This window comes from Ostrinia nubilalis, chromosome 30 (genome assembly GCF_963855985.1).
Source record: "Ostrinia nubilalis chromosome 30, ilOstNubi1.1, whole genome shotgun sequence".
NCBI lineage: Eukaryota > Metazoa > Arthropoda > Insecta > Lepidoptera > Crambidae > Ostrinia > Ostrinia nubilalis.
Window position 1 is genome coordinate 6,780,486 of NC_087117.1, and position 27,859 is coordinate 6,808,344.

At 38.2% G+C, this 27,859-nt stretch overlaps 3 protein-coding genes across 6 annotated transcripts in view; all 3 read left to right on the forward strand.

Annotated features, from left to right (window-relative positions):
* The first annotated feature begins 7,393 nt into the window (after positions 1-7,393).
* Positions 7,394-27,859, forward strand: part of LOC135085974 (uncharacterized) — a 100,463-nt gene continuing 79,997 nt past the window's right edge. For all 3 annotated transcript variants that reach the window (XM_063980755.1, XM_063980757.1, XM_063980756.1), the window contains exon 1: positions 7,394-7,506. The gene's annotated coding sequence lies outside the window, so the exon portion shown is untranslated. The remainder of the gene's footprint in view (positions 7,507-27,859) is intronic.
* Positions 13,570-16,876, forward strand: LOC135085989 (zinc finger protein 551-like). The gene is made up of 5 exons (XM_063980776.1): positions 13,570-13,691; positions 15,108-15,230; positions 15,678-15,737; positions 16,486-16,623; positions 16,824-16,876. Exons 1-5 carry the CDS (start codon positions 13,620-13,622, stop codon positions 16,845-16,847), a joined length of 417 nt encoding a protein of 138 aa, XP_063836846.1. The 5' UTR covers positions 13,570-13,619; the 3' UTR covers positions 16,848-16,876.
* Positions 17,505-27,725, forward strand: LOC135086134 (zinc finger protein 782-like). 2 transcript variants are annotated; one of them, XR_010260308.1, is made up of 7 exons: positions 17,505-17,883; positions 18,949-19,314; positions 20,033-20,170; positions 21,883-22,008; positions 23,482-23,604; positions 24,757-25,556; positions 26,148-26,231. XR_010260308.1 is itself a non-coding variant. In XM_063980937.1 (7 exons), exons 1-7 carry the CDS (start codon positions 17,671-17,673, stop codon positions 27,442-27,444), a joined length of 1,224 nt encoding a protein of 407 aa, XP_063837007.1. In that variant the 5' UTR covers positions 17,505-17,670; the 3' UTR covers positions 27,445-27,725. The 2 variants fall into 2 exon arrangements, 1 of the variants encoding a protein (XP_063837007.1); XM_063980937.1 differs by lacking the exon at positions 24,757-25,556 and adding an exon at positions 27,385-27,725 and having other exon boundaries at positions 26,148-26,345.

The following is a 27,859-nucleotide window of genomic DNA, read 5'->3' on the forward strand; positions in this document are numbered from 1 at the left end:
AAATTCAATGTGTCACTTCTGATGCGCTGTTGAGTGTACATTTATATTCTAGTTCCTTGAAATCACAATTTTAATACGTAATATTGTTTCAATTTTAAGGTATTCTTTATGAAAGACACTATATTTATTTTAATTCTTATCCTATATAACTGACAGTCTAATTTTCCCCGGGACAAACTTGACCTTTACTGGTTGGGTTTTTATTGGCGGTCAAGCTGTAGATCCTGGCTACACAGGAGTATAAGTGTTTTTTACCTTAAAAATGTAGTCCAGGGTTGAAATAAAAATAAAACCATTACTTTTTTCATAGTAAAATTAAGCGTTGAGTTGCATCTTGAAAAAATCGAATTGCCTAAGGTGGGAATCGAACCCACGACCTTTCGCTGGTCGGGCGACTGTTCTCACCATCTAATACATTTTTTTTTGTTTCAATATCCACCACTGAAGGATAAAGCAACTATTTCTTCCCAGTGTCCACCTGTGACCAATAGGAAGATTTCAGTAGGGTTGATATTTCCAATCGCTTATAATATTTACCCAGAAGTTTAACGATACCGCGATCTAAAACGGCACAACGCCATCTCTTAATCAAAATCGGAACTAAACTATCATTAATTTTACCGACTCTAAAACTGGACTATATTTTACGGTTGTTGTTAGCAGATACAAAAAAAACTGCTATTTATTGAAAAATACGATTCTGTCCAATATGTTGATGTTTTTTTACTTATTATTGTGTTGTTTGATTTTTTTTTTTGCCGAAAATGAAGTTTTTATGATCTCTAGTGTTGTAATACCAAAAATAAAATCATTAATTTTGAAAAAAAAATATAAACTTCGTCCTCTTTTATTGAAAATACGTTTTAATTTCACTTAAATAACAGTACTTTATTCTAAATTAACTTAAAGGCAAGAGGACCTAAATATATTAGAAGAATTGTGTATAAATGTGTATGTATCCTATAAAATAGATTTCTTGGTGTGATGCGGTTTTTAGATATAATCCGGTCGCCGAGCACGTAGAATTTCGTCCAATGACCCCAAGCTACCCATCCTTATCGTTTGCGCGTAATTATATTGCTGTCGCGACTGTGCGACGGGCGGCCGCAGTGAGTGTGCGAGCGCGATAGCATCATGATTACACGCGAGCGATAAGGATGGGTAGCTTGGGGTCATTGGACGAAATTCTACGTGCTCGGCGACCGGGTATTAGTATGTCAGAATTGTCGCCTTATTTTACCGACTGCAGAAAAGAGGATAATGTGTTTGATCCTTTCGTCATGCTAAATTGTGGTCTCTTGACTTGTATTACAGCAAATGTATTAAGTATTGACCCTAACGGGAATCGAACCCATTATGCTCTAAGGGACTCACACCACGCTCTGAATTCGGGTCTCCAACTGTTGACTACAAAAAACATAACCTTCCTTCTGACGCAGTTGGGTAAAAAATGAAATTGCGACTATCCTGACAGACTTGTGAATAAATAAATTATGTAAATTTTTAGTCTAAATATATAAACACATTATTCTAGAGTTATTATAAATAAATACACAATAAATATTATTATATTGTGTATTTATTTATTTATTTCGCTTATAAAACGCATTAAAGTGTCACCTTTTGAATGAAACACATAGTTAAATAAAATTCACTATTTATTTGTTAATAAATATATCAAATAGTTTAAGTTTCATTTATTGACCTAAAATAAAATATGTTAAAATAATTATTTGTCTTTTATTTCATGACTATCGTTCATATACAGGGTGTTTGGTACGAGACTAGACAAACTTCGTGGACATATAGGTAAAAGACAGTTAAAAAAGTAGCTCATTTAGGGTCAAATGCGCGAATTTGTATTCTCAAAATGACCTCATCTATACTCCCACGAAGTTTGTTAAACCTACCGACACCCTGTATAATAGTGTAGAAACGCATTATTTCCTGTGTGCATGTGGATTGAGTGATCCTTGCTTCAATCTTAACAAAAATCGAGCAAGTTTTACTTAAAATATGTTAAAACATTGCGATGAAGTTTAAAAATTTGTTAAACCTAAGATAAAAATGTTATGGCCAATAAATAGGAGCACTCATACCGCACGCTTTAAGAAAACGTCAACATGTTAATTTCAGAAAATAAAGCCTTTCCACTTCTTTTTATAGTATTGAAAAATTGTTAAGAATATGTTAAAACTATTAACAAATTCAGAAATTCCTTGCACGTCCCGTTCCAAAGTTATGACGATTATTTAGGATCACTCACACCGCACACGGGCCGTACGAGTGCTCTTCAAATTAATGACTTTTTATTAATAAATACGTTTTATTTCTGTTGGGAAATGTGTGCAAACTGACGAGCGAATTTGTTAAAGAATAAGTGTGACAAAACTTAAAAGCTGAAGGAAGAAATTAACCTTTATTCTTTCCTCCAATATGCCGTGTGAGTGATCCTTACTTTTACCTCTATCTGCTCATATGTAGTTCGTAGGCAGACTGAGATAGTATCTAAAATTGTTAATTGTTGTTAACAATTATTTGGCATATATTTTGCTTTTATTAAGGTCATAATTTAAGAAATATCAGGCTTAGATGATTCCTAAAGGAAAATGTTGATTAGGGTACGTATGATTTTTTATTTTGAGAGACTGTTTCGATTCATCAGAAGTTTTCCTAAGGACGTTTTATCAAAAATAATCCTAAAGGAATTATTTGAAAAAATCTGCTACTAGCAGCATTTTTTCAATTTGGTGGCGCCCGCGGAGGCAATAGGAGGTCGCAAAGTTGAAATTCGTAAAGAGCACATCGAAATCTATACATTATTATATGCAGCCTTTCTACATTGTTTATCATGCCATATAGCATGACATAAAGAAAATTACATCAAAAACATAAAAAGTCATGAAAGTCTAACATGAAATTTGTTTTATTCATTTACAATATTATGTAAATTTAACTACTAAGACGTGCTAAGACATTAGTTTTTTTTTCTTGGCATTCGCGGTTTGCGGTATTTAATTTATTATAGTGACAATCAGCATTGTTTTATGATTTTGTAATAAAAGTGTAAATACATTAAAACATTAAAATATAATACTTACTTAAATTAAAATACGTACCTTTTTAATTTATTTACTTATTTGCATTCCAGTTCAGTGTTTATTTAAAACGCCTAAAGTATGTAGGTATGTCAAGTAAAACAGAATGTTAACATAGAATCCTATCCTACTAATATTATAAATGCGAAAGTTTGTGTGGATGTCTGGATGTTTGTTACTTTTTCACGCAAAAAACTGCAGAACGGATTTTGATGAAACTTTACAGTATTATTGTTTATAACCCAAAATAACATATAGGCTATAATTTATGACGATATATGACAAACTAAATTTCACGGGGGTGAAGCCGTGGGAAAAAGCTAGTATAATATAAACAGGACACAAAACACCTAAAGTATGTACCTAGGTATGTCAAGTAAAACAGAATGTCTAGAAGAGTAGTTAGCCAATAGGAATAAAATATAAACAGGACACCTAATACATATTAGATTGCATTGGTTTTGCATTGTCACGTCTGACGAATCGGACGGAACAGTCTCACAAAATAAAAAATCATATGTACCCTAATCAACATTTTCCTTTAGGAATCATCTAAGCCTGATATTTCTTAAATTATGACCTTAATAAAAGCAAAATATATGCCAAATAATTGTTAAAAACAATTAACAATTTTAGATACTATCTCAGTCTGCCTACGAACTACATATGAGCAGATAGAGGTAAAAGTAAGGATCACTCACACGGCATATTGGAGGAAAGAATAAAGGTTAATTTCTTCCTTCAGCTTTTAAGTTTTGTCACACTTATTCTTTAACAAATTCGCTCGTCAGTTTGCACACATTTCCCAACAGAAATAAAACGTATTTATTAATAAAAAGTCATTATTTTGAAGAGCACTCGTACGGCCCGTGTGCGGTGTGAGTGATCCTAAATAATCGTCATAACTTTGGAACGGGACGTGCAAGGAATTTCTGAATTTGTTAATAGTTTTAACATATTCTTAACAATTTTTCTATACTATAAAAAGAAGTGGAAAGGCTTTATTTTCTGAAATAAACATGTTGACGTTTTCTTAAAGCGTGCGGTATGAGTGCTCCTATTTATTGGCCATAACATTTTTATCTTAGGTTTAACAAATGTTTAAACTTCATCGCAATGTTTTAACATATTTTAAGTAAAACTTCCTCGATTTTTGTTAAGATTGAAGCAAGGATCACTCAATCCACATGCACATTTATTTCCTTTAAATAAACCCTTAAAAATTAATAAGACTTAAAATAGGTAAACAATAGGCATACATTATCAAATACTGCATACAATAATACTTTGTTACATAAATTATTAATACCATACATTACTTAAAATTACTTATCATAATAATCTATTTCTTACTTTTTACTATCACAATGTTTAATACAAAAATATATGTACGGGGTCGATTCTTAACGGTTTCAAAAGAGGCCATAAAATAAAAATAAATAATTGGATGTCTCCTACACAGGTTAGATCACCCGTATGACTAAAATGATTAACAAAGACTTCAACGTACAAAGTGACTATGTGACGCTATAAAGTGACTATATGACGCGACTAAATTTCATGACGCGACAAAGTGACCATATGACGCGACAAAGTGACCATATGACACAAAAGTGACCATATGACGCGTTAAAGTGACCATATGACACAAAAAGTGACCATAAGACGCAACAAAATGTCTTTTTGGCTCAAAAAATGACCGTATTTTCTCCAAACCTTTACGTAGAGATCCCGGAATTATTCTTGTACCTCGCGACGTGTCCCTGGGCACGGTGTGCCCTATACACGTGGCGTGCTGCGTTGCGGCGACGCGCGAAGCTCTTACCGCACAACTCGCAGCGGAAGGCGTGTTGCGAAGGCTTATGACGAGCGCGGTGGATGCGCATTAAAGTGACCGATTTGAAGCGGGAGGGGCATTCGGTGCACTGGAAAAGAAATTATTATAGACTATAGTCTGGTCTGCGAGAACGTAGAATTTTGTCCAATGACCCCTAGTAGAGATGTTAATTGACTGAATCTGACCGGTCACGATGGTCAAATACCATAAATGACCGGTCAAATTCAGTCAATTTGACTCAATATTACTGAACTAACCACCGAATAATTTATTTATTTAGGTACCCAATTTATTTGCAATTTTAAATGAAGGAACGTTAATTTGCGTAGGGTAAGAAAGAGAGCACAATAAATCATCACAAAACACTTATTGTTTCAATTTAGAAGTAGTAGACTCACTGTAAAATGTTTAACTGTAATAAATCATTACAAACCACTTTTTTATTTCAATTAAAATGTTGTAGACTTTTATCAGTATCAAAATCTAGGAAAAACTAAAAAAATATCTAAACTATTATTGAAATGAAATTGACCGTTTTTGACAGTTTATGACTTGTTTTTGACCGTTTTTGACAAATTTAGCCGATTTAGTCATTTACACACTAACCCCAAGCTACCCATCCTTATCGCTCGCGCGTAATTATATTACTGTCGCGACTGTGCGATTGGCACCCGCAGTGAGTGTGCGAGCGCGACAGCAACTTAATTACGCGCGAGCAATAAGGATGGGTAGCTTGGGGTCATTGGGGCCGTTCAAGTATTACGTAAGCACCAAGGGGGGGTGGGGGGGTCTCTGTTTTGCTTATTTTGGATGACATGGGGGGTAGGGGGGTCTAGATGATGATTACGTCATCGTTAGTTATTTACGTTTTTTCGGGGATTCCCGCAAATAATACATATGCGTAGGCACTCGCTTTGAGAACTGATTAGGAAAATTACCGTGCGCTATTAGTCCAGTAGAATTAGATTTTAAACCGGAAATAATTCCTACAAAAGATTTTATTGCTTTAATGGCTTCATTGGTTGCTCATTAAGACTCTCCTAGGTTTTCGACTTCGACGGAGTTGTGCTTATGTGGTGGGGGCACCCGAAAGGGGCGCTTTTTCGGTTTTCCGATTATATCGCGTAAAGGACTTACCCTATCGAAAAGTGGTCTTCCTGACGGTTGAAGGACATTTGATCCTGCATTAAATAAGACCAAATACATATGTTTTGGACAAACCGTTCTCGTGCAAATGTTCGGCAAAGTAGAAAATATGTGTATAATTAATGACCCTCTCCACTTCCAATAGTTCGTCACCCGTAGGCTCCCAAGCCTTGTAAAGGGTCGCCTTAACCAGCGTATCCCTGTCTAGGCTCACGAGTTGGATTCGCTTATCCTTGTTCGTCCCAGCCGTTCCTTAACTGCGGTTGCTGCACCTCTTCCTGGCACTCTCCTGAACGACTCTGTGTTACCTACTGTGGCTGCCCCTCTTCCTTGTACCCTCCTGTACGATTGCATTGCTTAGCCATATGCCTGGTCCAAGGTTCGACGCCACAAAATCAACTTCGTACGCGTGAAAATAGTTTAAATACTATTTTCCGTGCTTGCAACACTTTTCTTTACTGTTTCGCCTCTATTAGTCGTAGAGTGATTGTATATATCCTATAGCCTTCCTCAATTTATGAGCTATTCAACACAAAGATAATTATTTCAATCAAACTAGTAATTCTTGAGATTAACGCGTTCAAACAAACAAACAAAAAACTCTTCAACGTTTTAATATGAACTTGTTGTTGTTGATTTTTGGCGTCGAACCTTAGACCAGGCATACGGCTAGGCAACGTAGTCGTGCAGGAGGATATAAGGAAGAGGAGCAGCCACAGTAGGTAACACAGAGTCGTTCAGGTGAGTGCCAGGAAGAGGTGCAGCAACCCAATTAAGGAACGGCTGGGACGAACAAGGATAGGCGCATCCAGCTCGTAAGCCTTGATAGGATTACACTGGTTGAGGCGCTCCTTTTCAAGACTTGGAAGCCTGTGGGTAACGAGCCATTGGACGTGGAGAGGGTCATTAATTATACACATATTTTCTACTTTGCCGAATATTTGCACGAGAACGGTTTGTTCAAAACATATGAATTTGTTCTTATTTAATGCAGGATTAAATGCTCTTCAACCGTCAGGAAGACCACTTTTCGATAGGGTAAGTCCTTTACGCGGTATAACCGGAAAACCGAAAAAGCGCCCCTTTCGGGGGCCCCCACCACTTAAGCACAACTCCGTCGAAGTCGAAAATCTAGGAGAGTCTTTATGGGCAACTTATGAAGCCATTAAAGCACTAAAATCTTTAGTAAGAATTATTTCCGATTTAATTCATTTTTGTGTTTAATTCTACTGGCCTATATTCACTTGTCTAATAATTAACTCTCGTGCCGACACTGCCCATTGAAATTTGAGATATTAAATAAAAACAAAAGCAGATATGTTATAAGCGCTCGCGCTGTGAATACTCAAATACGTCCCAATTGGGACGTCTTGTGTTTAGTCTTCGTGTGGCCTGCGTCGTGCGCAATCGCGTGCGTACCACACCGTAAGTTCCTGTGTTCTTACCAAAATAAATAAAAAATGTCATCGTGTGTGTTTAGAAAGTGTACCAATTATGACTCTAAAGTAAACAAAATACAAGGGATCTCTTACCACATGTGATTATGCAAAATTATTTAGTATTTATATTTTCAATTATTTATGCAAACAATCAAGACGCCATGCGCCATGTTCAAGTTAAGAAAGAGAAAGCGATCTTGTTTTGACGTTAGAGCGATAAGGATGCGTGCGCTGCGGACATAGATTAGTTAGTGCAGAATCGTTAAAACTATAGCTATCTCTTTCATTTGCGTGCTATTTCGTATCTTTTGTTTCACTTATCAGTTACATTTGTCAATGTGTGCAATTTGGAATAGCTCGGCACGGATTAAAATCGTAATTTCTATGAACGTAACATATCTATAGTTCTATAATATCATTGGTCGTAGTATTATTATACGCGAGGCCGGCCTCCCGCGCGCCTGTTTTGTTTGGATACTAAACGTATTGTAAGCATTGAAAGTTATCATTTGTGTTTATGTTGATGCATAATTGATGCAATTATGTTTGTTATGTTCTTTATTTCTGATTATATTTTTTTAGTCCCTTGCTCTATGTGTATCAGTTAAATTTAATGTTTTCATGAATTTTCCTATTTTAAAAATGACAATACATATAAAAAACATTTATAACTAAAAATGTTTACGTAAGCATAGGGGGAGGGGGTAAGTGCTTTGCTTACTTTTGATGACAAGGGGGGCGGAGGGGTAAAAAATGGTAAGAAATCTGCTTACGTAATACTTGAACGGCCCCATTGGACAAAATTCTTCCAATGACCCCAAGTTCCGGAACACAATAATGCTGTTAACATTGTTGATATGGCGACAGACTTAGGTAAGATGGTCGTAGCTAGACCACAAAGGCGGTTAAAATTAATACAGATTGTGTTGATGTATTCTTACTAAATGTTGTTCTCAGTTCTCACCTGCACAGTTTTCTCCTTCAAGTGCGTAGCGATGTGTTGCAGGTAGCTGCTCTTTCTGTGAAACGCGTCGTCGCACTCCCCACATTTGTATGGTTTCTCGCCAGTGTGAAGACGCTCGTGTATCTTGAAACGGCATGTCTTTGGTTATTATCGGTTTTTTACAATCTATGAAAAACTAGCTGTGCCCGCTACTTTGTACGCGTGAAAATAGTTTGAATAATATTTCCCGTTTTTGCAACACTTTTCTTTGGCTTGCTCTTGCTTTGGCTTGGCTGTACGGTGATGTTAAATAGCCTAAATAAATGAGCTATCTGACACAAAAATAATTTTTCAAATCAGATCAGTGGTTCCTGAAATTAACGATTTCAAGTCGTTACTATAGATGAATTCCTAAGTTGCAGTTGTTAAAGTTGAAATTAAAATGGGTCAAATTACCGAGAAAACTTCTGGATTTTTCGAAATGTGCATTTTTTTTTTTTCAAAACCTCTAAAATTACCTAAGATATTTTCATATTTGCAATATCGTAAATATCGTTCAGCATACAAAAAGACCACACACCTTTACTTGCTCCGCGTTGGAGCCTCTATAGTCGCAATACGAGCACTTGTCAACCTTCTCGTAGCCGTGTTTGGCTCGACAGTGCATCAGCAACAAACGACGGGTTATGAACTTCTTGCCGCAGTGCTGAAAAACAATAATAATCATCAAAAATGTCAACATTCCACCAGCTCGCACTAAGCGTTTCGATGACTCTTTTATAATGCGAACAGCTAGGTACTGTAAGACTCTAAACTTTTGCGTTCCATTTCAACTAAAATAGTAAGACGCGGGTCTTAACGCGACGTTTATTAATGAGTTACATTATGTACTCACGGCTTGATCATAGCCGCCGAAACGTCAGGTCACACAGGTCAGCGACGACAGGTCTTGTGTCTTACTATTTTTAACAATGTCAACATTCCACCAGCTCGCACTAAGCGTTTCGATGACTCTTTTACAATGCGAACAGCTAGGGACTGGTATTCGCTGCCTGCTGATGTCTTTCCTAAACACTATAATCCGGGCCTTTTCAAGGCGAGAGTGAATAGGCACTTACAGGGCAGATATGTAACATCCTAGACAGCAACGACGACGACTGGGAAACCAGCCCATAAAATTTAGCACCACCTATTCAAATTCTCTGTTTTGCTCAAGGTCAGCTGGTAGAGAATGCCACATGGCATTAAGTTCGCCTTTTTGTACCGCTTAAGTTTTTTAGTGTTTGCACAATGCAAAATGCAATTAAGTTTTTAAATAAATAAAATGTAGGCTGCTGGGGCAGAAAGTTCTTAAGTGGCGACCACGGGACGGAAGACGTAGTGGGTAGGCCCACTAGGTGGACCGACGATCTGGAAAAGGTCGCGGGAGGTGACTGGACGCGGCGAAGATCGTTGTGGAAATCCTTAGGTATTTGTCCAGCAGTGGACGTCATTTGGCTGAAACAAATCTACTTCTGCTATTTTGTAGAACTTTATAGTTAGATACTTTTAAATTAAACTAGCTTACCTCACACACTACATCAAAACCAGTGTGTATCTTATAATGGTTTCGAACCGACAATTTAGACGTTAATATCTTATGGCAATATTCGCATTCTATTCTTTCCTTCACTCTCTCCGTCTTGACTGTACTTTTGTCTTCTTTATCTGTCTTTTTACTTCTAGGTTTTCTTTTAACCGTCTTTTTTTCTGTGGTTTCAACGACTTTGTTTCCTTCATTTACGATATCTGGGGCGTTTAATGCAGAATCTGGTGTGGAATTTAAATTATTTTCCCCGTTAGGTTTATCGGTGATTTGTTTGTGATCGTCAGATGAATCGGCTTCAAACTTTTTAACAGACTTAAAATGGTCCAACGGAATATCGTCGTCATCTGAAAACTTATCGTTCCAGTCATCATTAATATTAATCGGATTCTCGCTTACGATTTCTATTTTCAATGGCTTTTTTTCTGGTTCGTACTCCAAAACCAATTTACTGTCATTGGAACAGCTTTGCAGACGTTTGAGGAGCTCTTTGTGGGATTCTATCGCTTTTTTACGGAACTCTTTTGATTCGTTTATGAAGGCGATGCACGTTGAACACATTTGCTGAGGTAGGTAATCGTTGGGATCCACCTGAAATTAATAATGGGTAAAAATTAATTATGATAATTATAGTCCTAGATCATTATTTTTATTTCAACTGGCAGACAGAGGCCAATTATAACCGAAATGATGATGTTAATGAAGGGACGGCCAGAGGGTAGGCTTAGGAGCAATATTGATACATAAGGCACAGTGCAGTCTTAGTTGGTCTGCAAGAAATCTATGTTGACGAAAAGGCGCCTATTTCAGAAGTTTTCTTAGGATATACCAGCTAGCAAATCTAGAAACCGGTAATAACTTACCATCAAACCAGTAGCAGCGAACACAGCCTCCGAATATTTGTGTTTTTTACCAAACTCAGGAAAAATTGGGTTCAAACATTCTGAGCCTAAACAAGTCCTACAACACGTCCATGGATACATTTGTGCAGTTTATTGAGTAAGTATATTAATTTTATACGTGTATTCACTAATTCCGAATGATGTTTTTTATTAAAAACATGAATTTTAATGAGAAAAAAAGATTTAAAAATTCGCTTCACAACAAAACAAACATTTTTTGACATTCATACCCATAGAGAAAAGTAATACATAGGAAATTCATACCGTTTTGTTTCTTCATGCAAAACATATTTTACCGCTTCAACTAAAAGTACCTAATCAATCACGATAACAAAACGCAATTAACGTGACAGTCGGTAAAATAAGATTGATGAAAAAATTGCGTATGTCAATTTTTGCACAAAAATATTTTGCTTTTTTGCGGCTTGGAAAATAATTAATTACGAAAATCTCTGTAATTTATCAAAGTCTTTTAAGTTTTAAATTGTCTGCATATCATTTCATCGTATTCTTAATAAAATGCTTGCTGTTTTAATGTTAAATCGTAAGATGCGCTCTCGCAGGCAGAGCTTACGTAAAAAACAGGCAAAACCAGCGAAAAACGGGGAAAATACTGAAGTTTTTGAGCAAGTATCGGATTACTGTAGAACCTGTTTGATAAATAAAAACTTAATGGACATTTTCTACACGGAAGAGACCGCGAAAAAGCGGTCAGAAGATCTGAAAGAAGTGACAGGTTTGGAGGTAACTTTAGTTTAAATTTACACCATTAGATGGCGTTGTGTGTAGAATAGATGGCGGTGGTACGTACGCCATGTCCCATTGCGTAGTTTGTTGTGCCGTCTTCTGTACATAATTCAATCAATATACATTTGATAAGTAAGCTGTAATACTTAATAGTTGTGTTTATTTACAGATTAAACTAAATGATGGTCTATCTCAAAAGATGTGTACAAAATGCATAGATACATTTAATTTAGCGCTACAATTTAGGATTAAAAGTGTAAAAACTGACCAAAAACTACGTAAAATATTCCAAAATCCACAAATCTTTGAAGCGGACAACGATGACGCAGAATATTTTGTGGAATACGAAATCTTAGATGATGATGGTGTAGAGGCATCATTTAATAATAATATGGACGATGAAAATATAGTTGTGGACCAGAATGTTGAGTTTATTGATGAAAATATCAGTCATGAGTATTTAGAGATTGAGAGTATGGATCTTCAAGAGAAACAGGTCAGATTCTTGAATACAATGTTTTTAGTAACTTTTTTGTAGTAAATACATGTTTTCCCAAACCATTTGATCAGCATGGCAAAATCCTCCATTTGCCTCTGGTAAGGGCAAAGGTTTTTCAAATTAACTTTGCACATTTTACATTAGAACTATCGAAAAAAAAACTTTGTCGACCACTCTGCCCCCCCTAAAAGTCTTACGTATTAAATGAATGGCCCCTAACTTAGAGAGGGTCGATGGACCTGATGGTGATGAAACCAATGTTATATGTCGGCCGTTTGGTGTAGTGGTTCAGAACGGACTACTATGCCGAGAGGTCCCGAGTTCGATTCCCGGCCGGGCAGAAATTGAAATGATGAATTTTAATTTCTGTGACGGGTCTGGGTGTGACTATGTATAATATGTATGTATTTAAAAAAAAAGTATATAAGTAGTATATCCGTTAGGCTAACACCCATAACACAAGCATTAAGTTGCTTACTTTGGGGCTAGCTGGCGCTGTGTGAAATTGTCCAAAGATTTATTATTATTGAATTACAGATTCAACGCTCCTGGAGTTTGTCCGGTGACAAACCAGGCAAGGTCTACAAATGCAATGTGTGCGACAAGGAGTACAATAGGAACGTGACGTTCAAAGCACACATGCGATCACACAACAGCTATTGTATTTGTGAGGTATGTTGAAATGTTCATTAGTAAGTTTTTTAGCAAAAAATAAACAAAATTGAGTTCAATAAATGTTCGGCCTGCGTGCGCGATGGCGATTAGATGTCGTGTATGAATTCAAATTCTTTATTGCTCTAATTTGAATTTTTAGCGATGAGTTCACATCAACGCGGCCTGTCATTGGTCGCGGCGATTTATGCACGCGCAGTTACCTTAATCCATTTGTACCTGTACCCTAACTACCTACCTACCTTAATATTTAGTACTGTACATGGCGCCATCCTGGTGAGTGCAAAAAATGCGATAGCCCTACCGCTGTACTGCTCACTGGTCGGCGACATTGTCTTAGCCACTAGCGAGTGACAAAACTCGCCAACTAGTGAGGGAAAATACGATAGACTCATCTAAATATAGTGATCTATCAACGCACAGCCCAAACCACTGGACGGATCGGACTGAAATTTGGCATGCAGGTAGATGTTATGACGTAGGCATCCGCTAAGGAAGGATTTTACGAAACCACTCCGGTGGTAAAACGGGATCCACGCGTACGAAGTCGCGGGCGGCCGCTAGTTTGGTATATTACACGAGGGTTTATTTCTATATTAAACCATGTAATTAACCATGAGATTATTATGTCAAATCATGACTTTGTGAGAATCTGGAATTCACGCGGGCGAAGAGGTAAATAATATGTTTTCTTCAGGAATGCGGTAAGCGTTGCTTCAGCAATGCGATCCTACTGGAACACAAGCGAGCCATGCACGGTCTTGCCAGGATACACAACTGTTCCTACTGCGACTATAGTTCTGCCACCAAAGCTGGATTAGTGGTGAGATCTATTTTTTATTAGCTAAATCCCGGTCCGTGAGCACGTAGAATTTTGTCCAATGACCCCTAGCTACCCATCCTTATCGCTCGCGCGTAATTATATTGCTGTCGCGCCTGTGCAACTGGCACCCGCAGTGAGTGTGCGAGCCAGAAGCAGAGGACGCCGACACCACCCAGCCTGCGGCGCCTGCGAGACCCGCCTCCGCACCAGCCGCCACAGCACCAGCAGTCACAGCACCAGCTGTCGCAGCACCGAAGCCCCGCTTCAAAATAGTGACGGCCCAACGCCCGCACTAAGAGAAACCAACACCAGAACATAAATGTGACTGCCTGAAAGCTCCCTGGCATCCAGGAACCGCCCGCTCGCTGGTCGTTCACTGGGCCTCGACCAACGTCGACTCACCCGGTGGGCTGGTACCGCGCCGAGGGCGGGACAGTGGTGCCAGGTAGAAGCCCAGGCAGTCCGTCGCCAAGCGACGTCAAACCACCGACTGGCAGTAGCCAGTCGAGATGCTGCACGGGCCATGAGCACAAGCTCGACGCCCGAACCGGCCAAGAAGGTCGAAGACATGTGACTGACGTGCTCACGGACCAGACTATACATAAAACAGAATTTCAAAAGATACACGGTAACCAATAGGATGTACACTTACAGGCCTACTTACTGCCATTTAAAAGTAGGTATCTTTATTCGTTCGTTCGTTTCTGCCAAATGACGTCCACTGCTGGACAAAGGCCTCCCCCAAGGACATCCATAACGACCGGTCCTTCGCTGCCCTCTGCTGCGCTGATTACATTAAACAGTATATGAACTTAAAAAATAAATAATTAACTTTTTAAAAAAATAAAACTGACTTCAAATGCGTGAACACAAAAAAAAACTAAAAATTAAAAATATTGCGTATAAAAAAGTTCATCCCCAATTTTCCACCCTTGGGGGTGAAATATTTTCTTCAAATTCGCATGAAACCACCCTTTTGATAATACCTATTCAACAAAAAAATAATCGTTCAAATTGATTTATAATCGGCGGAGATATTGCGTATAAAAAAGTTCATCCCCAATTTTCCATCCTTGGGGGTTATTTTTTCTATTATTAAATTTAAATGGGACCACCCTTGAGGTATTACCTATACGCCGAAAAAAGATTTGTTCAAATCGGTTCATAATTGGCGGAGTTATCGCGTAACAAACATAGAAAAAAAAAAAACATACGGGTCGAATTGAGAACCTCCTCCTTTTTTGAAGTCGGTTGAAAAATAGTCTAGAAATTTTAGAAACAGTTACCCCAGTTTAATAATTTCGTAAAACATTTATTAACAAACTTACAAATCTTTTTACTGCTAATCACACTATCAAGTTTTGAATTTGAATAGTTTTGTATACCTACCTATTAAATAAAAATAAATATGTGTAGGTTCACGAGCGCCGGCACACGGGCGAGCGCGAATTCGTCTGCGAACATTGCGGCGCGAGCTTCCACTCGCGAGCGGGGCTTGTCCAGCATCTGCCGATACATTTGCCGGAGAGCAACTATGAGGTGAATATTTATTGCTTTACTAGCTGTGCCCGCGTCTTCGTACGTCAAAATCATTTTTGGTTTTTGACCTACTCCTCTCATTTATTTATGTCTGCTAAATGAGGGTTTTCGCGTATGAAAGATCCGCTAGATGGCGGGACGTGGATGTGGGGTCTGACTGCTGCGTGATTGGTGGATTTTGACATAAAATATCTGTCAATATCATGTCAAAAATAACCAATCATGCAGCATTTGGACCTCGCATCTACGTATTGCCATCTGGCGGATTTTTCATACGCGAAAACCCTCATAGTCTGTGACTTTTTTTATTTTATTATTTTCTTTTGGGAAATCCAAATTTTTCTTTCCATATGATGCACCTTCTATTAGAAAACTTAAAAAAAAATATTAATGAAATTGCTCTAACATTTGATTGCAGTTAATTATCATTCAAAATAACTTCCACAGTGCAACATCTGCCAAAAACGCGAGAAATCCAAACGGCTGCTTCAACACCACTACCACAAGGTAAATAATAAGGTCTGTTATTCTAACGCCCGTATCAGGCCTGTTCATCTCCGCGAGTTTACATCGAAAACAAAACAAGCACGATGGCCCACCTACAGGATACTATTCGACAAGGCCTCACATACGAGCGAACATTGACTCACGCACGCGTATTCTTGTGTATGATGGAAAAAAATAATGAAAATGGTGTACTAAATACTGTGCAGTATTTAACTGCCTAATTATTAATAAAAACACAGAATGTACTTTTTTAAGTTGCCTGAAGACGCTGAGAGGTAAATAAGTGGTTAATATTATTCATGATAATTCATGCATAATCATGTATTTCCTCCGCCATTTTCTGCAGTTTAGCACACAGATTAGAGAGTATGTCTGTTTGGCACCTCACATCACACATCATTTTACCGAAGTCAGCCCTATGGCTTCGGCGCAGTACCGATCACTGACGTTTGTCAACAAAATGTTGCTCGACTCTTGAAGCTAAATTACACCATATTGATAATGACATTGAGCATACATTTTTTGAAATACCTTCGCGAAGAAAATCTTCTGTACGAAGTACTTATTATTATTCTGTGCCCGTATTCACAAACGATGGTTGCTTAAGTAAAGCAGCAAAACTCAGTGATTAGTTCGTGTGTCACCCTGCGCTTCCACGCGCACTGTGAGACCTCAGTAATGTTTGTGAGTACGGGAGTAAATGATCATGATGATTATGTATGACCTACTTTTACCTATCTATCAACAGGTGCACAAAGAAAAACGCCTGCGCTACCTCTGTCCAGTTTGCGAGGATGTTTTCAAAAGCAGCAGCGCGACACGACAGCACCTGACGAAAAGTCACGGTGTGGCACGACACGACCAGTCTGCTATACAGCGGTTTGAGGTAAGATTTATTTATTCATTTCATAATCGGCTCGCTACAGCGATTTGAAATTGGCGCATCCATTTTTTTTTACTTTTGGCGGGAAAGTGAAACGTCATGTTTGACTTTTTTTTTCTAAAAGTTGGATTTATAACGTTCCGTTATTATTCCAAAATTAGTGACTTGTGTTATGTGTAATGCATTTTTTTCTTTTGTTTCAGTTATCAGTTCCTGATTCAACATAGAGTAAAAGGCGGCGGTAGATGAGAATCATCTATATGATTTTAAATAAATGTTTTCAGTTATCGTTATCGTTATCGGGTCGTCGTCAGCACCGCCTGTTCTGTGCCCCCGATGGCCTGCGCACACTGCATGCTAACAACACACCGACTCCCAGGGCACTCTGTCTTTTAAACATGTTTACGCAAACCGTCCAAGACGTCGACATCTTTGCCAACTCCTTAGAGTGTTTTGTAAAAAAATTAAGATTGTATTTGTCTACTAACCATAAATAGATATAAGTACTTACTAACATTAAATGTAATTTCAAATTGGCAATGTGAGCGCTTTGGATATAAATCTGTAAGCTCACTTGCATTTTAATTAAATAAATAAATAAATAAATAAATAAATCGAATTGGTTTTCTTTTATTTTATACCTGCAAACATTAGTTTTCCTCGAAAGTTGATGATGATAACAGATTTATTAGATTCTTAATTTAGGGACTGTTTTACAAGAAAAGATTTCCTTGGGTAACTTTGACTCGACCGCCACAAGCACGCGTCATATTTTATTGATTCGCTGAAAATAAAAGGAAGGATATACAAATCCTTTGCGTTATTTTGGTAGAACAAAATTTAAAAAGTATGACTGTCACTGTCAACTTTTCAAAATGGCCGCCCCTTTGTTGTCAATTTTTGTTTGTTGGCTGCTTCCATTTAATATTCTTCCGATTTACACCAATTTTACTCTGATATTACTATCAAACAACACCAATCAAACTTTAGCAACAATTCCGTCAATGTAAACCTACTTAATCAGTCAATACAAGTGAGAAAAACGTGAAAATGCTAGCGGTACTGCTTCTGAACAGGATGAGTATGAAACGGCGAACAGCTCGCAAACAAAGGCTAGCAAAACCTGCAAAAGTAGACGTGGTAGTGCCTGAAGTCTTTGTCTGCAGGACCTGCTTGAGCCCTGACAATTTGGAGAGCATATTTGTTAATAAAGACAGCGAAAAGAAGAGGTCGCACGATCTGAAACTCGTCACCGGTTTAGAAGTAAATAATGCTTAATTATTGTTTATTTATGGGTTTGAGTGTCTTAAATAATATGTAAAACTTATCAGCAGTCACTAACTAATCCAAATAGTCGGCACTAGACGGGTAAAGTAGATTAAATTAAGATTCCATACTGAGTGTTGTATTCTAATTAATTTACCTTTTGCTTAGTTTATACTGTCTTTAGTATGTGAAATGATGCCCGAAAACCCTTATCATGACTCTTTTAATTGTTGTTTCATTCTTATCCACAAGTAATAAACATAACCTTGTTTCTATACACAATAAAGTACTTATAGCCTGACCAGGAACATAAAAACCCTGGCATAGAGGCGCGTCAATTGCATTTGATAGTGCAACACTGAGTACAGTCGTACCTGTGTTAAATTAATAGGCTAACTTTATGTATCAGGATTCAGGATTACGGGCTAATTTGATATTTTCATAAATTAACGAAAAACTGTTATTATAGGTAACCTGGTTTAAATAAATTAAATGAAACCATCAATCGAGCTAGACGGATTTACTTTATTATTCATCAATAATCAAATTCAGAACTTGAATATTCAACTGCAATGTCTGCTCATGAACGCTTCAAACTCGGTACTTCTTTCCCAATTCCATAAAATTCAACACTTAGAAAGTGACAAAAACTTTAAAATAGGTAGTTGAAACAAACTACAGCTAATTTTCATAGTGGACTGTACTATACGATAAACATGTCAGTCAATTTGACAACCTTTGTTGGAAACATTATTCAATGAAAATATTGTCCGAACCCTTGGTATTTCTCTTCGACAAATACTTTAACACATTGTGAACCACTTTTCTTTCAGGACTAAAAAAAGATTTTAGGAATTTCATTTACAAAATCAATTGCGCACATTTAAAATAAAGTTTGTTTACACTTTGACAGCAATAGACTGACATGCAAGGTGACATGTCAATGAAGTTTTCAGTTACTGTTGCCATTAAAAGAAATTAGTACCATTAGTTTTCCGCAACATGGCGAGGGTTTTTATGTTCCTGGTCAGGCTATACTTACTTACTTAAAACTTATTCCAGATCAAAATGAATGATGGTCTCTCCCAAAAAATATGCAGCAAATGTATAGAATCCATGAACACGGCTCTACAGTTTAGAAGAACAAGCAGAAAGGCAGAAAAATCCTTACTCAACAGCGTAACCGGTAAAAAGAGCAAGAAAAAATACAAACTGCGCAAAAAAGTGATAAAAACAAAACTCAAGGAGGCAAAAAAGGAGAAATTAGATAGTGATTTAGACGTAGGCAATGACTTCCAGAACGATGACTGTGGGATGGGTGGCGATGATAGTTTTCAGGATTATAACTATCAGAATAATGAGTATCATGATGATGATGACAATTTTGTACCTGTTAAAGAAGAGGTGACTGAAACTAAAGCTGAAACAGTGAGTAAAATTTATTTATTATATTAAAATTATGGCCAATAGAAATAAACCGTAGACTGCTTCTCATTTAACGTCAGGTGTAATTGCAAGCAAAGAGTCGCCCCTCGATCTAAATATTTGGGTTCGATTTTTTCAAGTTATTTTAAAAATATTGAGAGAGTTTTGTTGCATAGTTTTGTTGTTCAGTAGAAAAACCTTGATATTATCCAAGCCCTAGCATTAGGCATTGGTTTCCAAACTTCTTAGAGGCGCGCCCCCTTTCGACCATACGAAAAATTCCACGCCTTCCTCCTCCAGTCAAGATTATTAATTGGTCGTATCAAGCAGTCTAGAATGCATTCTCTCAGCGGTCGCAGGTTTTTTATGGTACATAGATGACCCACGACCCCCACTTTGGGAACCAATGCCCTAGGGCAGCGGTTCCAAAACTTATTTTGTCTACTGCCCACTTTGAAAATAAATTCTTTTTAGCGCCCCCATTTGTAGTCGAGAGTCGAGTGCTCAGTCGGTGTCTAAGAGACCTCCTAGTAAATGACGCCTCCCAAGCCTCTACACATCGTCCCGATTTTTTTTCTGGGTCTCTTACCGCCTCCCTTTAAGCCTGCAGCGCCCACAAGGGGGCGTTATCGCCCACTTTGGGAAAGACTGCCCTAGGGGTACCAAGCTGGATTAAGATACTCTTGACTCCCTTAACACATCTTTTTTTTTTCCTATTAAGAAACCAACAGAAAAGAAGAAACGGCCAGCGATACCGAACGCACCGTCATACAAGTGCAGTACATGCAACAAGGAGTTCCGGATGAAGGCAACGTACCAGTCGCACATGCGGTTCCACACCAACTACTGTGTTTGCGAGGTGAGTTTAATGAAATTAGTGATTATTTATGCCTATTGTTCGTTTCAGCCAAAAGACGTCCACTGCTGGACAAAGGCCTCCCCCAAGGATTTTCATAACACCAGATCGTCGGTCGGCAGTGGGCGAGGCGCATAGCTCGCAGAGACGATGGCCGTTGGGGCAGAAAAGTTCTCGAGTGGCGACCGCGGGAAGGAAGACGTAGCGTGGGCAGGCCTCCCACTAGGTTTATGCCTATAAAGTCTTTAAAATACCTCAGCGTCAAATGTTCCTATAGAAGTCTTCTGAACGGATTATTCCAATTTGTTCACTTGGGTAAAGAAAATGAATTTTTAGTCATCATTTCACCTAGTAACCATTTCTCCTGGCTTCATTTTCCAGGTGAATGGAATATACAGTGTGAGTCACGTTAAAGTGTACATATAAAAATAGATGAAACTAGACCTATTTCTATCGACAAAAAAGAGGTCAAAATTTTTTAGAGATTTTTTAAAAAAAAATTATAGAATTTTTTCTCTTCCAATTACTTATTGTAAAGAAAACGTAATAACTTTTAAACTAAGCGGTATATCCTGATAAAATAAAAACAGTAATAATGCTAAATAACAGACAATACTATAAAAATACATAAAATACACAAAAAAGGCCAACAAATAATAAAAAATGATACTTTTTGAAAAAAAAAACTGCTTTTAAATTCGTGTTTTTTTGGTTATTTGATAAATTTCTCCAAAAAATGCCCCCATAACCTGTGGTTTTTATTACTTTGTATTATTCTCTATCGTATTATCTTTGTAAAACCAAAAATCGCATGTCTCTATCCCTATCACAACATTTGCTATGATCCCAGACAGATATCAAACAGAGAAGGGGCAGCAGCGCTCTTTGGTAAACATGAATCTTTTAAACTGCGATCTCCAACCCGCCTGCCAAGCGTGGGGATTATAGCAAAACCTTCTACTAAAGTAAAGGAGGCTCATAGTCCAGCCGTGGACTGTAAAGGGCCGTTGATGATGGGTCGCCTGTCACCTAGGTGAACAGATGCGAACACCTAGATGAACAAAGGCGACTGCTTTAGTCGAATCCATTCACCCAGGTGAACAAAATGGAATAATCCCTCTGGAACGTCGACGTATAGGAATAAGAATAAGAATAAGAAAAACTTTATTTGACACAAAAGAAAACAGAAAAACAGAACAAAGAGACTTAAAACTATACACGCATATTTTGTGCCAAAAAGGCGCCCGCTCAGCATTAATCGAGCCACGCGTGCATGCACGCGTGCCCCGACGCTGGTTTTCAGCGGGCGCCTCTCCAACCAACATTTTAAATACAAAAAAAAACAAAACATTAAACAAGACATTGACATTGACGTAAACATCTGAAAGAGATTACAATACACACAAAGTATATTTTTCAACTAAAGCCCGGTCCGTGAGCACGTAGAATTTTGTCCAATGACCCCTAGCTACCCATCCTTACCGCTCGCGCGTAATTATGTTGCTGTCGCGCTCGCACACTCACTGCGGGCGCCCGTCGCACAGTCGCGACAGCAATATAATTACGCGCGAGCGATAAGGATGGGTAGCTTGGGGTCATTGGACAAAATTCTACGTGCTCACGGACCAGGCTTTATCTGATCATCAATTTACTTAGTTAAGTTTACTTTATATTGAACTGTATTGCATTCTACTAAAGTCCAAAATCTCTTTCAGGCGTGCGGCAAGCGCTGTCGGAACAACAACCAACTGCAAGAACATAAGCGCGCACGTCACGGGTTAGGGCGCATCCACAAGTGTGCGTACTGTGAATACAGCGCTGCTACTAAAGAGGCGCTTACAGTAAGTTATAATCAGTTCAGAATTTGACAGTCTTGCTTAGCAGTTCGGCACTTGACAGTCTTGCTCAGTCGCTTTGTCAAGGCTGTCACCTTGAGCAGAGCATATAACTTGCTGTACCCTTAATTATGTTTACGGTGAGTTCAGTTCAGTAATTGACAGTCTTGCTAAGCAGTTCGGCATTTCACAGTCTTGCTCAGCAGTTCGGCACTTGACAGTCTTGCTCAGTCGCTTGACAGCCTTGAACAGAGCATATAACAGGTAAATACGAACACTGTACCCTTATTTATGTTTAATAGTCTGTCCTAATTAGGGTTTCTGCTCGAGCTTTCTCGAACTCGAGAAAACTCGAGAAATTTGGCTTCATTAGAGACGAGAAAAAAATTACCGGAGCTCGAGAATTCTCGAGTTTCGGTTTTGAAGCTTTAATATTCTTGAAAGCCGATTTTCTTAGACAAAAGTAAGTTTTTTATTATTTAATAGGTCAACGTTGCTTTTAGACTGGCCTAGTCTTTCCTTTTTTAACTGATTTGATTTTCAAGTCATGATCTCAATGGAAACTAAGTAATAATGTTCACCAACGAGTATGCTATATTTATTATGTATGTTTAATCTGACTGAAAAATTTGTTAACTAGACAGTTACCTTACCTAACAGACGTTAGGTTAGGTACTCGTGCCTCCTCGTAAAGTTTATTCAAGTCGTTATCTGTAAGAAATTTAAAAATTTATTAAAAAGATTTTTTTGTTTATAACAAAAACTATTTATTTATTTATTTAAGGACAGCTAACAAGACATACACAATTATCTGGAAAAAAACATTGAAAATAATACGTGTTTATAGTGTAGCCTTAATTAAAAGCTGCCACGACATGTGCATAGATTGCGTGGAAGCGTGGTATCGACTAGTCTAAAAAAAATTGAAAATTTATTTATGTATCGTAATTTTGCTATTTGGACTTGTGTTCTTTAGAAAACAAGTGATTCAATTGTAGCTCCAGATTTTTATTGTTATTTATCCTTAAAGTGCACGCGACTTTATGACTTTTGTTATATTTTGATTATTAGTAAATATGAATTATGAAAGAAGATTTTATTTTTTGTTTATTTCCTTACCAAAATAAGTGGTACTAAATTCTAATATTGATTGTTGTGCATAAAAGTAGGTATATTAGATTTAAAATACCTGTGTTTTTATTAAATTTCAACCGATTTCAGCAGTTTTCATTAAAAGACTCGAGACCCGAGAAAACTCGAGACTTTGGCCTCGAGAATTCTCGAAACTCGAGAAAAAAAATAGGTCGAGAAATCAGAAACCCTAGTCCTAATTTAATATTATTTCAAGCTCTGATAATCCTTTTTTCATTACCTCATGGTTTTTTTAGTTAAGGAGACATGTAAAGTGCTACCTTTTATTTTTGTTATTTTTGACAATCATAATTTAAGTGCCAAAACGGAAATATTTTGATTTGAAAGATCCATGAGCGGCGCCACACGGGCGAGCGGCCGTACGTGTGCGACCACTGCGGCGCCACCTTCCACCGCCGGTCTAATCTGGTACAACACATCGCGATACACTTGCCGGAGAAGAACTTTCAGGTATGCTATAGTTGTATTGGTGTTTAGGTTCAACACGAACACTATCATCCGTGATCCGGGCCTCTTCAAGGCGAGAGTGAATAGGCAGTTACTGGGCATCTCACTAAACCGTTTCAGCTCGGAATGACAACTTCTCAAAATGACAACCGGGGCGCAAAATGTCCACTTCTCGAAATGACAACTTCTTAAAATGTCAACTTCGCTAAAAGACAACTACTCATGTCTATTTCTCACAATGACAAATTCGCATTTGGTCAACTTCGCATAATGACAACTCTAGAAGAACTAGAACTAGAAATAATGAAAATAAAATATCAACAAGTAGCTGACATTATGCGAAGTAAAGCCCGGTCCGTGAGCACGTAGAATTTTGTCCAATGACCCCAAGCTACCCATCCTTATCGCTCGCGCGTAATTATATTGCTGTCGCGACTGTGCGACGGGCGCCCGCAGTGAGTGTGCGAGCGCGATAGCAACATAATTACGCGCGAGCGATAAGGATGGGTAGCTAGGGGTCATTGGACAAAATTCTACGTGCTCACGGACCAGACTATAGACCAAATGCGAATTTGTCATTGTGAGAAATAGACATTATGAGAAGTTGTCTTTTAGCGAAGTTGACATTTTAAGAAGTTGTCATTTTGAGAAGTGGACATTTTGCGCCCCGGTTGTCATTTTGAGAAGTTGTCATTCCGAGCTGAAACGCCACTAAACATCAGGTGCGATTGCAGTCAAATACCTGCTTTGTCTTGCATTAAAAAAAAGCTAAATGCCAACAGAAACTGACAATTTATCTCAACTAAAATAAAATGCTTGCGTGCAGTGTGTTCTAATACACAACCACACATTTTTTTTGGTTTAATCAGTGCGCAGCGCTGACAAATATAATCAATGCTAATTCGACAGATTGATATTACTACCACTAGGTATCTGTAACCATTGCTTACGTCTAGTGTGATCTATTATAGAGAAAATCACAAAATTTTGTAATTTAGCAGCGCTGACAAACACTAATCAGCGCTGAACAGCACTAAATTCGTCAGAATAGCCAACTAAACCACTGTTTCAGTCACAAGACACAAAAAATTGTCATTTAGCAGCGCTGACAAATACTAATCAGCGCTAAATTCATAACTAAAGCGCTGTTTTCAGTGCGACCTCTGCCCGAAGCGTCTCAAATCGCGCAAGTTCCTTCAAATCCACAAACACAACGCGCACACGGGCCGCCGCTACGGGTACTTGTGTGCGGTGTGCGAGCGACGCTTCGAGAAGCCGAACAAAGTTCGCGCGCATTCGCGGCGCGTGCACGGACTGCCTGACGATCAGCAGGGGCCGGTTGTTAGGGTGCAGCTTTAGGGATTTATTTATTTATACACATTTTGTTTATTTATTTAATGCCTATGTGAGACGATAGTCGAGTATGTACCTATGTACTTGCTATAAATATGAAGCGACATGATTTCATTGCTAAATATTTTAGGGACGTCCACCAACAAGGTGGACCTATGAGATCATAAAGGTAGCAGGAAGGCGCTGGACGCAGGAAGCTACAAATCGACCAACATGGAAACCATTGGGGGAGGCCTATGTTCAGCAGTAGACGTCCTGTGGCTGAGATGATGATGATGATGAAACATTTTAGGAAAACATACAACTACCTATTTTAATATAAAATAAATTAGAGCGGTAGAAGCGTATTTGTATGTTATAGATATAGAATAATCGCCATTTTTAAGTGATTTATATCATACTTTTTGTAAATACAATTATTATTTGATCTCGATGCGACATTTATATTTTGACGTATTATTATAATTAAATAAAAAGATATTCTCCAATTAAATATTAGATATAAATCCAGCCTTACAGTATAGTATTGTAGGATTAGTATTATGTATAATAAAGGGTGGGGTACATACAATCGGCCCCTGGATATGAAGAAAAAGAATAAGGTAAGGTAACGGCACTAGTTGACATTTATCGGCTTTTATTTATTTAGTTTGGGCAGAACACTAGTGGTTGGACGACGGACGATGTTGTTAGACTGTTGAAAAAACTAATTTTGATGAACTTTTTCGTATTAAAATTGTTACTTTGTAACTTGAATATTTGTTGATAAAAGTCCGATATCAAACACTAGTGTCCTTACCTTATTTTTGTTACGTGGCATAAAATGAAAATTTTTATTAACATGATTTTTTGTTGAAATAAACGATTCAGTCTCAAATAGCACTAATACAGTTCCAAATTGTATATAAAATGTGTGTACCTAGTTTTACATTCACTCATTTAGGTACCATAAGCAGCTATACAATCGCACTATCAACAAGCGATTGTATTGTATCATTTTGTAGCGCTGCAAAAAGTCACAAGTATAAAAGTGTTTAGGTGTACTTTGCCCCTGAGGAATGAGATCTTATTTATTTTTTTAGCTATAAAACTCATTTGAAATATCAAAAACAGCATTTATAACCTTACGTTCATAAGTGCCACCAGTGGTCTAAACTGAATAAAATATTTTTGATTTTACATATCCCCCACAGTGCAGCATGTGCGACAAGCGCGAAAAGTCCAAGAAGCTCCTCCAAGTCCACCAATACAAGGTGCACCGTCAGAAACCGTACAAATACGTGTGCCCTGTCTGCCGGGACGTGTTCTCGAGGCCAGGGAACGTTAGACAGCATTTGACGAGGAGCCATGGCGTGTTGAGGATCGACCAGGGGAAAATTGAGAGATTAGAGGTACGTTTGGACTGGTTTATTGACTTTTTAACAGCGTTTAACAGTCGCGGACAGTTGTCTGCCAAAAGAAGCAGCACCTTATGAGAAACCATGGGGTGCTTAGGATCGACCAGTGGACGATTGAGAAGTTTGAGGTAAGCTTGGATTATGTTTTATACTAGTGTTGAACGTCGAGACAGCCGTGCTCAGTATTCAACAGTCGTGAGCAGTTCTATGCCGGGACGTGTTCTCAAGACCAGGGAACGTGAGACAGCATCTGACAAGGAGCCATGGGTTGTTAAGGATCGACCAGGGGAAAATTGAGAGATTAGAGGTACGTTTGCTAGCATTTGTTTAGCATACTATGGTTCCGCTGGAGAGATAAAGATCGGACCGACGCGTTCTCCAATAACCTCCCGCGAATAACTGGTGAGAGGTAGCGCTGAACACCGGAGTGGAGATTCTTATTGTCGGGTGCCAAGACTCACTTTGGGTCGCCGCGACACCTTAACGTATGAGTCTATGATAAGCATGGTCAGCATTTGACAATCATGAACAGTACTGCCGTAAAAAGTTATTGGAGCAGGGAGTGTGAGACATAACCTTACGAGGAGTCATGGCGTGCTGAGGATTGACCAGGGGAAAATTGAGAGATTAGAGGTACGTTTGGATTGTGTTTACTTAGCGCTGATCATTAAGACAGCCATGCTTAGTATTTGACAGTCGTGAACAGTTGTTTCCGGGACGTATTCCTATCCTAGTCACAGTAGATCAGATTTCCAGTCAGAGGTAGAATTGTGTAAAGCAATCGTAATCATTTGACAGTTCATAACGTACGATTATTCTGTCAAACGCTTTGTTTAACTGACTTTATCGTACGTTATGAACTGTCAAATGATTACGATTGCTTTACACAATTCTACCTCAGAACCAGTTTCCAGTGTAAACATTAATCAGCTGTGATCAACTTGACAGTCGTGCTCAGAAAACAGTTGACATATTTTCGCTGTATATAAAGCTTTGTATTGTATATTTTATTTAAAATTGTGTATATTTTCAGGTACAGTCATCCGTGCTTCCAGAAATAATAAATCATAAGTTAGATTATGTAACCACATGATATTAATTGTAGCATTTATTGGTTAGTATTTTTGCATTTATAATATGAAACCATAATTTTTTAGTTGAAAAAATCTAGCGCATTGGTTCCCAAAGTGGGGGGCGCAAAGACCTTTAAAGGGGGGCGCGGGCAATCTGTAAGAAACTTGCGACCACTGTGAGAATGCATTCCAGACTGCTCGATACGACCAATAAATAATCTTGACTGGAGGAGGGGGCGCGGAATTTTTTGTATGGTCGAAAGGGGGCGCGTCTCAAATAAGTTTGGGAACCAATGGTCTATTGCTTAACTCAGTGCCTGTTAGAGTAGGCGCACACCGTTGATTTTTCGTCGGCCGATAGTTTAGTCGGGCAGTTGATCAGTATGGGCATGTATGGAAGTGCGCACACTACGCCGATTCGATATGGCCGATTCT